Source organism: Ahaetulla prasina, chromosome 7 (assembly GCF_028640845.1).
Source record: "Ahaetulla prasina isolate Xishuangbanna chromosome 7, ASM2864084v1, whole genome shotgun sequence".
NCBI classification, from domain to species: Eukaryota; Metazoa; Chordata; class Lepidosauria; order Squamata; family Colubridae; genus Ahaetulla; species Ahaetulla prasina.
The window spans coordinates 86,971,004-86,987,019 of NC_080545.1; the positions used below are offsets into that span (position 1 = coordinate 86,971,004).

At 42.9% G+C, this 16,016-nt stretch overlaps 1 protein-coding gene across 1 annotated transcript in view; it reads right to left on the bottom strand.

The window, feature by feature from the left end:
- The window catches only part of SLC15A5 (solute carrier family 15 member 5), a 50,912-nt gene that overhangs the window by 22,305 nt on the left and 12,591 nt on the right, over positions 1–16,016 (bottom strand). Inside the window, exons 3-5 of the mRNA XM_058191688.1 lie at positions 7,740–7,909; positions 4,237–4,457; positions 3,843–4,029 (exon numbers count right to left, since the gene is read on the bottom strand). Coding sequence (XP_058047671.1) covers positions 3,843–4,029; positions 4,237–4,457; positions 7,740–7,909 — 578 coding nt within the window. The remainder of the gene's footprint in view (positions 1–3,842; positions 4,030–4,236; positions 4,458–7,739; positions 7,910–16,016) is intronic.

Sequence of the window (16,016 nt, forward strand, 5' to 3'; positions counted from 1 at the left end):
GGTAAGTCCTGACGGCCCTTCCCCCTCACTATCCAAGTCACTTTCTGGCAGGAGGCCCAGCTCCAAGTCACTTTCTGGCAGGAAGCCCGGCTCCAAGTCACTGTCTGGCAGGAGGCCCAGCTCGGAAGACGCAGACATAACAGGTGGGGAATGGAAGCATTTATATTCCTTGCAGTCATCTGGTCGGTATCATTCTTTTTGAGAGTTGTTGAGGCCACTTGGAGGTTTAGCTGTGCCCTCAGGTTCACATGAATAGTGCAAATGGGTGTGGAACTGCTGAAAGGTCCATGTTGTAAACAGGAGATAGGCAGGGTTGTATCCCTCTCCCTCTGTTGAGAGAGGGCTGCTCAATTTTAATGTAGATGGCCTCTTTACCTTTTACCTTTTCACAAAAGGAAAAGGTGACCTAACTTATTAGAAGCTGTACCATAGACAGCAAAAGAAAAATGCAGGGCAAGGAAGTCAGGAGATAACATAAACCTAGCCACTTTATAGGAATTCAGATCACCAAAACTAGATGCATTTCATTTCATAGTGCTAAAAAGAACTGGTAGATATGATTTCAGGATCACTGACTTTGAGTTTTGAGAACTCCTGGAGGACAAGGGAAGTGCCAAAAGATTGGAGGGCTGGGTTTGTAATTGGAATGAAAAAAAACAGGATGGGAAGAGTATTAATGCCTTTGAACCTTGGTGCTGGAGAAGACTCCTGAGAATACTGGGGACAACCAAGAAATCAAACCAACGGCTCTTCAAACATATCAACCCAGAATTATTATTCAAGGCAAAGATGATCAGGCTCTAGTTGTCCTAATTTGGACACATAATATGAAGACCCAGTTCTCTGGAAAAAGCTCATCTAATATGGCCCTTGTTTGAACCAAAACAGTACAGTTAAGAACTGCACACATGGATCTGATTGGCATAAATTGTAGGGGTGACATGGAAATATGATTTGCATTTTTTAAAGTTCTATTTTTAACATATGGTCCTATTACTGTTCTGTTTTGTATTTTGCATTCTGAGATCGTCTACAACAGGGGTGTCAAACTCAAGGCCCGTGGGCTGGTTTCAGCCCAAGGGGTGCTTAGATCTGGCCTGTGGGGCTGCCCTGGAAACAGCGAAGGACTGGCCCATGGTGCCTCCGCCAGTAAAAACGGGCTCCCAATCTCCGTTTTTGGCTGGGATGGCCTCCTGCAACCCATTACCCTCTCCGCGTCCATTTTCCCTGGCATAGGGTTGCAGGAGGCCGTCCCAGCCAAAAACAGAGATTGGGAGCCCGTTTTCGCTGGCAGAGCACTCGGGCCTCCACAGGTGCCCCTGACACAAGTGATGTCAAGCTGGCCACACCCACCCCAGCCCCCCCGAGGTCAAACACAACCCTGATGTGGCCCTCAATGAAACTGAATTTGACATTCCTGGTCTACAGGCTAATCAATAAAGTGTCACTGAATGGGAATGGGAAAAAGAAAGCTACAGAAATTGTCAGCTTGACTTGCTTTGCTTCCAAGTATGGACAGATATATGGATAGATTTGACCAGGCATTACGATCTGATAAATTCACTAGCACATCCATTTTCTTGGCTATGATATGGTCCTCTGGTGGCTCAACAGGCTAATGCAGCCTGTTATTAACAGTAACTGCTTGCAATATTGCAGGTTCAAGTCCCACCAGCCTTCCATCCTTTATAAGGTAGGTAAAATGAGGACCCAGATTGTTGTGGGGGCAATAAGTTGACTTTGTATATAGTATACAAATGGATGAAGACGATTGCCTGACATAGTGTAAGCCGCCCTGAGTCTTCGGAGAAGGGCGGGATATAAATGCAAATTTAAAAAAATGATATGGAAGTGATTCTTCGTCACCTTCTACTGAGATGTGCTTTTTTTTCAGCTTTTCAATCTAGAATACAGCACTGGAATTTCCTAATGGTTGTCTATGGAGATTCTCGGCTATCCAGGTTGTACCAAAGGTGCTTTTTCCATTGGCAACTGGACTTTGTTCCATTTTTCCTTCAAGACGTTTCACTTCTCATCCAAGAAGCTTCTTCAGTTCTGAGCTTCTTGGGTGAGAAGCGAAATGTCTTAAAGGAAAAAAACAAAGTCCAGTTGTCTCTTGAAAAAGCACCGTGGGGCTTCCTAATGGTTGCTCCTCCAAACCTTAGCCAGATTTGATCCTGCTTAGCCAATTTCCTTTAACTTTCAAGGTGCTGTTACCTACGTGGACAGATGCTGAAGTACCTTGTTTTAATTCTGCATCTGCCAGAGCATTATAGATTTGATTTCTGACCTTTTACCATCTCTATCCAGTCCGAGATCCCTGCTCAGTCAAAAGATTTTGGGTTTTTTTTTGACGGTAATGTTATGCACTTGTGGAAGAAGTCTCTGGATTTGGGACCTCATATGTCAATTGGTTTCTCATAAGACCCTGATCTGATTTATGAGACTGCAATTAACTTCTGAATGTTTTATTGCTGGCTTTGGGCCATAAAAAGGGCACCTTCTTACTTGGATTATTCTGTTCTGAATTTGCAAACAACAGTATAAAGTGGAGTAATGTTTCTGCACATCATAAGCTACTTTACAAATTGGCATGAGCACTTTTAAAAAATTGACCAAATACACGCGCAACAAATAAAATAATACTTCCTTAATGTGAAATATACATTGTTTAATCACCAGAAGTTATTTAATAATGAATCTCCCCCGTAGCACAGCTACGAATCCACAAATACTAATATTGTCCTGTAATGTTACTCAAGAGTCTCCATCATCTCATTATTATATATATTATTACTATTTGGATGCCAGTATTCTCAAAAGCAATAGCGTTTCTTTTATAAATACTGTATAAGCATCATTTGCATCTTTTTTAAAAAAAAAGTATTTATGAGGTAGTCCACGACTTACAACTACAATGGAGCCCAACGTTTCTGCTGCTAAGTGAGACAGCTCATGCGACCATGAGGATGCTGCAATGGTCATAAGTGTGAAAAATGGTCATAAACATCACTTTTTTCAGTAATGTTGTAACTTCAATTGGTCATTAAATGAACTGTTGTATGTCGAGGACTACCTATATATAAAACCAGGAAAATAAGCAGATGTATAACACAGAAATGGATCGTAATAAAGTCAAATTTCCCAAGCATTATAAAATACAGAAGGGAAAGAAAAAAAAATAACACTGTAGGTAGTCCTCAACTAGTAGTGCTGGGTTTCTACCGGTTCGCACTGGTTCGGGCGAACCGGTAGTGATAATGGCGGGAAGCTCCGCCCACCCACCCGGATGTCATCACAGTCGCTCTGTGTATGCGCAGAAGGTTCTGTGTATGTGCAGAAGCGCCGCGAGTGAAGCAAGCTCACAGTTCCAAACTGGTAGCGAAGGTAAGTGGAATCCACTACTGATTTACAGCCATTTGCAGTTACAACTACAAAGTTGTCGTTCAAACAAAGTTTGAAGTTACAACAGCACTGGGGGAAAATAGTGATTTATGACTGTTTTTCACACTTATAATTGTTGCAGCAACCCATGGTCATGTGAACAAAATTCGGGCACTTATCCTGTATTTATGACAATTGCACCGTCTCAGGGTCATGTGATCACCTTTTGCGACCCTCCGATAAGCAAAGTCAATGAGGAAACCAGATTCACTTAACAATCTTGCTACTAACTTATTGACTGCAGTGATTCACTTAACCATTGTGAAAAGAAAGGTCGTAAAATGGGGAAAAACTCACTTAACAACTATCTTGCTCAGCAACAGTAATTTCTGGCTCGATTGTGGTCGTAAGTCGAGGACTACCTGTAATAATTTACACTACATTTTTTTAGTACTCACCAATACAGATCATAGGATACCATCCAGTCATTTTGGCGTTCAACAAACAAGCATTGACACACTCCAGAAGGGGCGCCAGAATTAAAAATGGCAAGATGCTTATTAAATTCATGGCAGCGATCGGCAAAAGGAATCCGTTCAAATTCAGATTGGAATTCATTGTCTGTATATTATATCCAGATGGGATCTGAATAGGAAAAAGAAATGCTTTAGTCTGGTTGATGACCCAACTTCCTTCCACTCATGGAAAAGAAAAAAAAAGAAAGTGGGTTTTATTTGTTTGTTGTTTGCCTCCATTTTCGAAGGGATATGTTGCATGCTAGAATTAAAGAGACAAGAGTGTGTGTCTGAACCAAACCGAATCAAATTTTTTAAAAAAGCATAATTAACTCACTTGCATGACACACGATCGATAAAGGATCTGGAAGGCAAATAAAGGAAAGAGACGGATGAGCAATTTTGTGTTTTCCACTTGTGTTTCGGTGTAGTGGCCTCCATAGTTTTCCTTGGCGTGGTCCAGCCAGTTTGCCACGTTCCCACTGAAATAGCGGCATTGTATACAACACACCTTCAATGCGTTGATGATTATGCCACAGACTGTCAACAGGCAGTTACCTAAGAACAAGACAAGGTAGTTAATAATTTACAACACAGACTTTACAAGACCGAATCTGCCTGCTACAAGCAGTTGGTACTCCTCTCTGAAAGTTTTGGCAGATTTCAACTGGTGAAGGAACTAGGTCAGGGTTTGTGGCTCTAGTTGCCTAGAAATCTCTCTTCACCACAAAATCCAACTTAACAATTCAAAGGATTAAAGCAACAGGGCAGAAAACCTGCATTTTACTAACTGTATTATAGAGTGGGGCCACTGTTAATGCCAACAGTTGTATGAACTTCAGCATAGAAAAATTCAGTAAGTGCTGGTATTAACTGTATCTATGATTTGCTAAAGTCCTTTTTCTTACTTCGACAGTTGGATCATCACTGAAAGCTGAGAGCCACACTCTTAAGCAAAGTGTCAACACTTGTAGGCGTTATGGTAGCCATATCCAACTCTATGTAGCCTTCACAAGTAGAATAGAATAGAATAGAATAGAATAGAATAGAATAGAATAGAATAACAGAATTGGAAGGGACCTTGGAGGTCTTCTAGTCCAACCCACTGCTTAGGCAGGAAACCCTACACCACTTCAGACAAATGGTTATCCAACCTCTTCTTAAAAACTTCCAGTGTTGGAGCATTTACAACTTCTGGAGGCAAGTTGTTCCACTGATTAATTGTTCTGTCAGAAAAGTTCTCCTTAGTTCTAAGTTGCTTCTCTCCTTGATTAGTTTCCACCCATTGCTTCTTGTTCTACCTTCAGGTGCTTTGGAGAATAATTTGACTCCCTCTTCTTTGTGGCAACCCCTGAGATATTGGAACACTGCTATCATGTCTCCCCTAGTCCTTCTTTTCATTAAACTAGACATACCCAGTTCCTGCAACCGTTCTTCATATGTTTTAGCCTCCAGTCCCCTAATAATCTTTCTTGCTCTTCTCTGCACTCATTCTAGAGTCTAGAAAGTGGAGTCCAACATTAATTTTTTTAAAAAAGAATGAAAATTGTTGAATATTTGTATTCCCCTCCTCACTTCTTGGCTGAGTTTGGTTGAGAATGACATTTGATGTCTTCCCATGACTTATTAGCTAGGTTATCATGTGAATTCATCCGATTTTCTTTTTTGCAGCCATCATTAACATCCCAAAGGTGCTTTTTCAGAGGGCAACTGGACTTTCTTGCTTTTTCTTTGAAGATGTTTCGTTTCTCATCCAAGAAGCTTCTTCAGCTCTGACATGATGGTGAGGAATGGAAGATTTATCCTGTCAGACCTGAAGAAGCTTCTTGGATGAGGAGCGAAACGTCTTCAAAGAAAAAACAAGAAAGTCCAATTGCCTCCTGAAAAAGCACTTTTGGGACAATCATGACCTGGATGATTTACAATCTCTACAAACATTCAGCCATCATTAACTGAGTCACCATGATCCATTGTCCACAATGGGCATTTTTTTTACTGGAAACCAGAAGTAAAATGCTTCTTTCTGGCAAAAATCATTGGGAATCACAGTCATGTGATCACAGGCCATAAATTGAATTGGTTGATGACTGCCCAAAGTGTGATCACATGACCACAGGTTGGGGGGCAGCCATTGAAACTTTGAATTCCAGTCATAAATCAATCAATGGAACAGCTTGCCTTCAGAAATTGTGGGAGCTTCATCACTGGAAGCTTTCAAGGCGATTGGACTGCCATCTGTCAGAAATAGTGTAGGGTCTCCTGCTTGGGCGGGGGGTGGGACTAGATGACCTACAAGGCCCCTTTCAATTCTGTTATTCTGTTCAAAAATAGCTTGGGGAAAATCTCCTAAGTGGTCGTAAATCAAGGACTATCTGCAATAAGGATATGACTATATGTATCTCCAAAAGTGCACATAATATATACTGGAAAGTTGGAACAAAACTACAGGAATTGACTAAAGTATGTTTTATAAGCAATATTCCTTTCCTAGCTTTGTACCTTTTCTCCTTTAAATCTTGGCTCCCATGTTCTCCTCTGACCTTGAGTTAATCTATGCTACTTAATTACAGTAGTTTAAAAGGCTATATGGCTCTCTAGATGATTCCCCCCAACCCTACCTCAATCTTTGGTCAACTGCCAATTGTCAAAATTATAGCTGAACAAAGACATGCAAATGAAATCCTTGCTTGACATATGCTGGGCCCACATATGAAAAAAAAAAGAGAGAGAGAGAGAGAGAGAGAATAGAGACTTCTTTAAAATAGAACTTGGCAATTTCTTTAAGGTCACTTATGGACTTGAATTATTGGCTTGAGGGAGAATTCTAGCCAAGTCATCTGATTGGAAGAAGCTAAAACAAGGTTTTAAATTCAGCTATTTAGAAATAGGAGTAGCCTTGCTTGGAAAGATTAGTCAAAAGGTGTGTGGAAAGAGACAAAAAAAGCATCCCCCAAGGAACAAAATTCATATCCGTCTATTGGGAAGATTAATGCAATCTAGAGAAGATTGGCTAGGATTAAAATCTGGGAAAATTTAGCCAAAACACTACTTCAGATTAACAGAATTGGAAAGGACTTAATAGTCCAACCCCCTACTCAAGCAAGCGGGACTGGGCGGGCTGGGCCAGCCAGGAGTGGGATTTGGGGAGTCTCTGAACAGCACAGAATCTTAGCTAGAGGTTCTTTCGAACCCCTGAGAACCCCCAGCAGCCCACCTCTGCCTATATGTCCTTCCTGTCAATGACTACTTCAGCTTCAACCACAACAATACACGAGCACACAATAGATTCAAACTTAAAGTGAACCACTCCAATCTCGATTGCAGAAAATATGACTTCAGTAACAGAGTTGTTAATGCCTGGAATGCACTACCAGATTCTGTGGTCTCATCCTCAAAACTTTAACCTAAGACTGTCTACTGTTGACCTCACCCTATTCCTAAGAGGTCTGTAAGGGGCGTGCATAAGAGCACCAGCATGCCTACCGTCCCTGTCCTAATGTTCCCTTTTGTTGTATTCCTTTTATGTATTCAATTTATGCTCATACTTGTATATATTATTTATATGTATTTGACAAAAGAATAGAATAGAATAGAATAGAATAGAATAGAATAGAATTTTTATTGGCCAAGTGTGATTGGACACACAAGGAATTTGTCTTGGTGCATATGCTCTCAATGTATATGTTCAGTGTATATGTGTATATGTTCACATATAAATAAATATATGTGAAGCTTTAGGGGTGTTAGAGAATCCAAACTGGACAATCTTAAATGGCCAATTCTGAAAGCCCAGAATGTTCTCCCCCTTGATTTAATTATGCCTATAATGTAACTGCTTACCTTTGGGGGGCTGGTAAATCATTTCGCTACGTGCCATGTGAATTGTGATCAGTCCCATAAGGACGGAAACGAACGGAATAAGAAAACCCAGGTTCTGGGCCACTGACTGCTGGATGTATGAAATGCTGATGAAGACAATGGCTGAACTGAGACTGACCAACCAATAAAACCTGTAAAAGGAAAAGGCAACAATCATTATTTTTAGAGACAGATGGAAAAAAAAACTTTTATTTGTGAGAAAAAGCTGGTGGTCCTCGCCTCCGTCCGAACGATGGCTTAATTAGCCGGCTCTTATCAGCTCTGGCAGCAAAAGAGCCAGCGTCTGCCAAGAGCCCTCGTTAGCTGCCAAGACGCTGGTGAGTCACAACCTTCAGCTCTAGTCAATCCGTGGATTTGCCTGATACAAAGAGACACACCAACTCTTGTTGCCTTTTATATCCTGTGGGGTGTGGCTCTATGACTCAGCACTTCCTAGGCCTGCCCCTCCCCTGCTTCTGTTGTTCCCTTCTCTCCTGCCTACGAAACCAGGGATTGAGCCAAGCCTAATTGCTGTCAGCTGGGTCTGCAGGCGTGGCCTGGGTGGGGGGGAAGAGTCAGGGGAAGGAGGCCTCATTATCTCTTTCACTTGGCCTGCTTCTGGCTCCTGGAGCTGATCCAGGGAGGCCGGTGCTTCTGAGGTAAGTCCTGACGGCCCTTCCCCCTCACTGTTCAAGTCACTTTCTGGCAGCAGGCCCAGCTCCGAGTCACTTTCTGGCAGTAGGCCCAGCTCCAAGGCACTTTCTGGCAGCAGGCCCAGCTCCGAGTCACTTTCTGGCAGCAGGCCCAGCTCCGAGTCACTTTCTGGCAGTAGGCAAGCTCCAAGGCACTTTCGGGCATGGGGCCAGGGTCAGGGGTGGAAGCCACAACAGCTGGTTCCTTTTAAAATGGAAGTCACAGTGCAATTCTGAATACGATAAATCCAGGCCGATGCTCTGCAGAATCTCGAGATCACGTCGTCTCCTTTTGCGACCTTCTCACATGCAAAGTCAGTGGGGAAGCCAGATTCTCTTAACAACAGTGTTACTAATTTAAGAGCTGCAGTGACTCGCTTAACAAATGAGATGAGAAAAGTAAAACAGAGCAAACTCATTTAACAAATTTCTCACTTCACAACGTACAACTGAGCCCCAACATTGTTGTTGGGGCTCAATTGTGGTCGTAAGTCGAGGACTACCTGTATTCCCTATTCCAGTCTGGCAGGGAACAAAGCCCACTATGATTTTTCACATGACAATTTCTCCACCGAGGATTTTTGCCAGGTGGCCTTCCTTGGACCTCTGTTGGAATTTTTTTAAAAATTTTTTTATTACAATGACAGACATAATTCAAAAGTGGTTTTTAAAACCCCGGTAATTTTAGATCAAGAGCATTTCAGGGACTCCAAAGGTCAAGGCAGAATCTTTGTATGCTGGAAGACGAAGAGACTGGGGGAATCCCCCAGTGGGTATTAACACTGAACCAAACTATCTTTCATCTTGTTACAGCAGAATGGCAGTGGCTGAGTCAGAGCCGTATAACTGCCTAATGGGCCAAAGAGAATACAGACGGCAGTTGAAGAATGGAATAATGATAGATCCAACTGGAGCGAATTGAGAAGTAGAAATAAAATCAACTTGTAACCATTGCACCCAGTTCTATGTGGGACAAACTTCACATCTATTAAAAACCAGGATCCACGAACAGCGGCTGGCTGTCAAATGCCCTGAATCCCAAATCCTTAATCTCTACCCACACCGACGCCAAATGGCACCACTTCGATAGGAGCAACACAAAAATCATCGGACATGCTACCACCTGCCACGCTCGTGAGTTCATTGAAGCCTGGCACTTCCAACAACACACATTGACCTACAACCAGCCTATGAACCCCTCAGGATCCAAATAAACTGCACAGCCAACCAGAGACAGCACCGACCCTCAACCAACCCATGCAACCCCCTCTAGCAGCTCATCTCTCAATGACCTTGACCTGAGGTAATCTCCTTATCACAAGACTGACTGATGAATCACACCTGACCCATCACAAGAATATCTCTTGACACGCTCATACCTGAAGCCCTTGTAAACAGAAGATCACTGACATCCCCTAAATTCTGTTGAAGATGTTACCTAGCTTGGTAACGAAACATTCTGAAACCCACCCACAAGCTTGGAGAATGAACTTCACCCTCGTAAAATCATAGGGATGGAAGTGACCTTGGCGGTCTTCTAGTCCAGGGGTCTTTGCTGGATGAGGAACTCTGGGAGTTGAAGTCCACAAGTCTTAAAGGAGCCAAGTTTGCAGACCCCTGTCCTATGCCAACCCTCAGCCCAAGGCATGAGTTCTTATATCCACTCTGGACAAATAGTTGTCCAGTCTTTTCTTAAAAATGTCCACCACTTGAACTCCTAGGTAGCATGATGGCTTAGTGCACGGTCACTCACGCTCTGGTTACGTCTCGGCTGGATTATTGCAATGCTCTCTACATGGGGCTGCCCTTGAGGTGCACCCGGAGGCTGCAGTTAGTCCAGAATGCAGCTGCGCGAGTGGTAACGGGAGCCGTTCGTGGCTCCCATGTAACACCACTGCTCCGCAGTCTGCACTGGCTTCCTGTAGTCTTTCGGGTGCGCTTCAAGATTCTGGTTACCACCTTTAAAGCACTCCATGGCTTAGGACCCGGGTACTTACGAGACCGCCTGCTGCTACCTTATGCCTCCCACCGACCCGTACGCTCTCACAGAGGGCCTTCTCAGGTGCCGTCCGCCAAACAATGTCGGCTGGCGGCCCCAGGAGTAGGGCCTCCTCTGTGGGAGCACCAACACTCTGGAACGAACTCCCCCCTGGCTTACGTCAAGTGCCTGATCTTCGGACCTTTCGTCGTGAGCTTAAAACATATTTATTCATTCAAGCAGGACTGGCATAAATAGTTGTTTTAAATTGGGGTTTTAATAATATTTTAAATTTTTAAATGTTTTAATTATTGCAGACCCCTGTTCTATGCCAACCCTCAGCCCAAGGCAGGAGTTCTTATATCCACTCTGGACAAATAGTTGTCCAGTCTTTTCTTAAAAATGTCCACCACTTGAACTCCTAGGTAGCATGATGGCTTAGTGGTTAAAAATAGCATTTAGCATAGCATTTTAAACTTATATACCACTTCATAGTGCTTTACAGCCAGTGGTAGGATTCAGCCAGTTTGCATCTATTCAGGAGAACTGCTTGTTAACTGTCTAAGCAATTCAGAGAACCGGATGTTGGAAGAAATCTTATTTTGTTTTTTTCCACTTTATAGGGCTAATCCTGTAAGGAAGGCAGAAAGGAAACATTCTGGTGTTATTCTAATCTAATCTAATCTAATCTAATCTAATCTAATCTAATCTAATCTAATCTAATCTAATTAATAATCTAATTAATATTTCTAGCCTAATCTTTATTGCCCTGCTTACAGAAACTGCGTCTCTGGTTAACCCTTATTATATTGTAACAGCTAAGGCAAAGTGCCCATCTACGTGAGTGACGCTGAGTTGGCCATGCCCACACAGTCACATGACCACTGAGCCACGCCCACCCAGCTGGACATTAGGGCAGAGAACCGGTTGTTAAATTTTTTGAATCCCATCACTGTTTACAGCCCTCTCCAAGTGGTTTACAGAGTCAGCATATTGCTCCCCAACCATGTGGATCCTCATTTTACTCATCTCGGAAGGAGATGAAGAGGAGGTGGTATCCACACCTGATGCAAGGACACGTATGGCAGAGAGGAGGTAGGCACAACGCCATTCAGCTAGACCAGAGGTCTGCAAACTTGGCTCTTTTAAGACTTGTGGACCAGCAAAGCTGGCTGAGGAACTCTGGGAGTTGAAGTCCACAAGTCTTAAAAGAGCCAAGTTTGCAGACCCCTGAGCTAGACTACTTGTGATAAGCAACCTCGCCTCTTGTGAAGGGCTAACTGGTGTCGCCTACTTAATCTCACTGCATGGATTTGAATGTTGCTGGAGCAATGTGCTCTGGTCCATGCTGTTGTGACCCAGGCCCAAGTAGGTAGTAGGAAACTCAGTCAGTTTAAAAACAAACTTTATTCTCAGCACAGTCCAACTAAATTAAAGCAAATTCCTCCCAACACAATTCCACAGTCCTATCACTAACCTTGGTCCAATTAGGCAAACTGCCAAAGGCCTTTCTTGGCAAAAGTTCAGAAGACACCGATACAACATAAATGCAACAAGACAAAGCTATCAATGTTGATTTCTGGCAAAAAGCCCAAACGCCATTGCTGGTAAAAGACCTAACTTATGGGAGGGGCCAATCGTCTCTTGGCCCTACTCCTGAGTCGTCCTTTTTGCTTGAGCTGCTCTTGCCTTCTGGCAGCTCTTCTCATGCGTGCATTAGGAACAGGCTCCTCCTGTTCCTCTGCCTCACTACAGTCAGCCTCTGGAGGCTTCGGCGTCTGCAACTCACTCCCCGATGGCCCTGGCCCCACCTCTGCCTCCGATGCAGAGCCCTCATCCAGGCCTTCGCCAGTCTCCAGGACTGGCCTCTGTTCTTCCTCTGCCTCATTGCTATGTGACTTGGTTGCCAGCCCCGCAGGCTGCTGGCAGACCACAACACATGCCTTGTATGCTCATGCCAATGTCTCCTGACCTGCTTTCCTGGACTTCATGTGTGCCCATTGGACTTGATTACCCAGTGACTCTTGCAGTGCTGAGCTTGGAATCCAAACGTGCTTAATGGGAGTACTTTCTGAAGACCTGTTTCGGGGATTTGAATAAACACATGTAGAACTTTTGCTCTGTGTGTGTGTGTGTGTGTGTAGAGCGTGGCAATCCACACAAAGAAATAATTGTGCAATATAAATCTGCAGAGTGGCTAGGCCACTAGAAATCTACTTTATGAAGAATTGCAATTATGTACCTTAGCACTGTTCACATTAACTGGCAAAAAGCACAACGTTTCAGAGGAGGGCATTTCCCAGTTTTACCTGGAGAAGTCATAAATTGAATCTAAGTCCATCTGCATGCATAGATTCTGTCCTACTCTTGAGTTATCACTCTTTGGGGCCTCCTCAGTTTACACATAAATGCAACTCCAGATTGTCCCAGAGGTGTAAGACCCACGTAGGGCAGATTTATGTACTATTATATGAGGGATCACAACTTCTCCCTCTCAGATTATGGATTCATTTGCTCAAACTTTCAATCTCACAAAGATAGGGATTTGTTAAGTCACCAAACGTTTCTACTTACAGATAATGGGGAATGAGTCGCTCAGATAAGCATTAAAACATAGAATTGTTACACGTGTATTTTAGGCACAGAGAAGCACAGGTAAGTGCTCTTTCATTTAGTATCTTGATTAGTATATCCACCCTTAGTAGGAACAGAAATTAAAATTCACTAACCATTGTAGGAAGTTAGCACCCACCCCATTCCTAGAAAAATGAAATATTCCAGGAAATATTAAAAAGGCAGAATATTATACTTCCCTGAATGAGAAATGGAGAAACATATTTTTTAGGCAGGAAGTAGACTCACTCTTAAGAGCCCCCACCCACACTCTCAATAGCCACAGCAGATGTCAGCATTTAAGAGATAAAGAGATAGCTAGGTCTATTCATAAGCAAATGCCATCACCCAAGATCCAACAAAGGTAGGATTAGCTCTCTACCCATCTAGCAACAGAATTCCCCACATGGCACCTGGGGAGATTGCGTCACCCAGTAAGGCTCAACCAAGCCTGGGACTCAAAAGACAACCTACAAAATTACCCCTGCATGGCCCCATGGGAGTCTGACAACCAATCGGAATACAAGCTCAAATTCAAAGCCCAACAGAAGATATAAATATATCTCTCTCTCTCTCTCTCTCACACACACACACACACACTCACACACAGCCTTTTTGCCCAGGATCTCAAAACCATGTGGTCCTGTCCACCATTAAACCATCTTTTCAAGAAGTCTCCTTCTCCCCACTTGGAACTTACCCAGAAGGACATTTCTTCCAACACTATGGAAGAGAAGGTGGTAAAGGAAAAATAATATAAATGGCTGCAAAAAATGTTGTGCGCCAGAATCAAAAAGGATAATCTTTGTTCCAGAGCAGGGGTCTCCAACCTTGGTCCCTTTATGACTTGTGGACTTCAACTCTCAGAGTTCCTCAGCCAGCTTTGCTGGCTGAGGGACTCTGGGAATTGAAGTCCACAAGTCTTAAAGGGGCCAAGGTTGGAGACCCCTGTTCCAGAGCATTTACAGTTATATATCCTGAAGAAAGTGCATGGTGTTTTTCAACCTTGGTCACTTTAAGATGGGTGGGCTTCAACTCCTAGAATTCCCCAGCCAGCATCCATCTTAAAGTGGTCAAGACTGAGAAACATGAGTCTGACTTTACACTTTTAATTCTCACAGAGATTTTCTTTTTTTTAAAAAAATGGATACTGCTTTCCCTTTTTTTTAGTTTAGAATTCAAAATCAGAATAAAGTCAACAGATCTCAAGTGGAGACAATCCTGAATGATTACAGGTAGTCTTTGACTTATAGCAGTTCGTTTGGTGACCGTTTGAAATAACAACAGCACTGAAAAAAGGGACTTTTTTCACAATTATGACCCTTGCCTGCATCCCCATGGTCACATGATCACAGTTCAGATGGTTGGCAACTGGTTCATATTTCATATTTCATCACCTTTTGCCACCTTCTGACAAGCAGACTCAATGGGGAAGCCAGATTCACTTAACAACCGTTTCATTAACTTAACAACTGCAGTCATTCTTTTAACAACTGTAGCAAGAAAGGCTGTAAAATTGGGAAAAAACTCACCTAAAAGCTATCTTGTTTAGCAACAGAAATGTTGGGCCCAATTATGGTTGTAAACTAAGGACTACTGATAGTCAAAAAAAACCCCAACCCAACCCAAATGGAACAACTGAGTATCTAGTTTCTTTTAACAAGACTGTACTCAACTATTTACGGGACCGCCTACTGCTACCGAATACCTCTCACCGACCCGTGCGCTCTCACAGAGAGGGACTCCTCAGGGTGCCGTCAGCTAGGCAGTGCCATCTGGCGACACCCAGGGGAAGGGCCTTCTCTGTGGGGGCTCCCACCCTCTGGAACGAACTTCCCCCAGGACTCCGTCAACTTCCGGACCTCCGAACCTTTCGTCGCGAGCTTAAAACACACTTATTCATTTGCGTAGGACTGGATTAGCTTTTAAATTTATATTGATTTTAAATGGGTTTTTATTATTTATATTGCTTTTTAATTCGACTTTGTAGAATAAGTTTTTTAAATGTGGTTTTAGTGTGTATTTATATGTCTTTTACTTGCCTGTGAACCGCCCTGAGTCCCTCGGGAGATAGGGCGGTATATAAATGTGATTAATAAATAAATAAAATAATAAACTTACATATTCAACCGCTGCTGATTTGTACTGATTTTCCATTCATCTGCTACCAATTTGCGATCTAACAGTTGTAGCGTTACATGATTAAACGCACACACACACACACACACAAATCCATTTGCTAAGGTAGGCCATAAGGAATCTCAATTGGGTACCAGATTGAAGGAATAAGCTAGCAACTCACACAAAGTGCAACTTTTTTAGAACTGTTGATTTCCCACTAGCTAAACATTTGATCCACTCCTATTTCCTAACAGGGGGTTTCTTTTGTTCCAATTAATATCATATATATTCACATCCCAGCTATTATCTGGTTGTTGCTTGGTTAGAAGGAAATAATGATGTCTCCAAGTGAAGCTGTGAGCAATTAAGGTATACCCAGAATAGGGACCTCAGAAGACAAGAAGTTAGATTAATAGTGCCTTGCAGTGCAGGGGCCCCCAAAACTCAAAGCAATTACACATTTTCTAAAAAGTCAAATTCAACATAGGCTGCATCTTCTTCCCTCCTTCCTCTCATTTAGAGGCACACACCCTCTTCAAGAAATAAAAGAAGAGGGGTAGTGCCTGGTTAAAGGAGGGTGGAGGAAAAAAACACACAATCGTTAGATTCACAAATTGCACTAAACTATCATGCGTGATGGGGTTTTAACAGAATATAACAGAATAACAGAGTTGGAAGGGACCTTTGAGGTCTTCTAGTCTTTCCTGCTCAGGCAGGAAACCCTACGCCATTTCAGACAAATGGCTGTGCAATCTCTTCTCAAAAACCTCCACAGATAGAGCACCCACAACTTCAGGAGGCAAGTCCTTCCACTGATTAATTGTTCTGTCAAAATATTTGTTCTTAGTTCTAGGT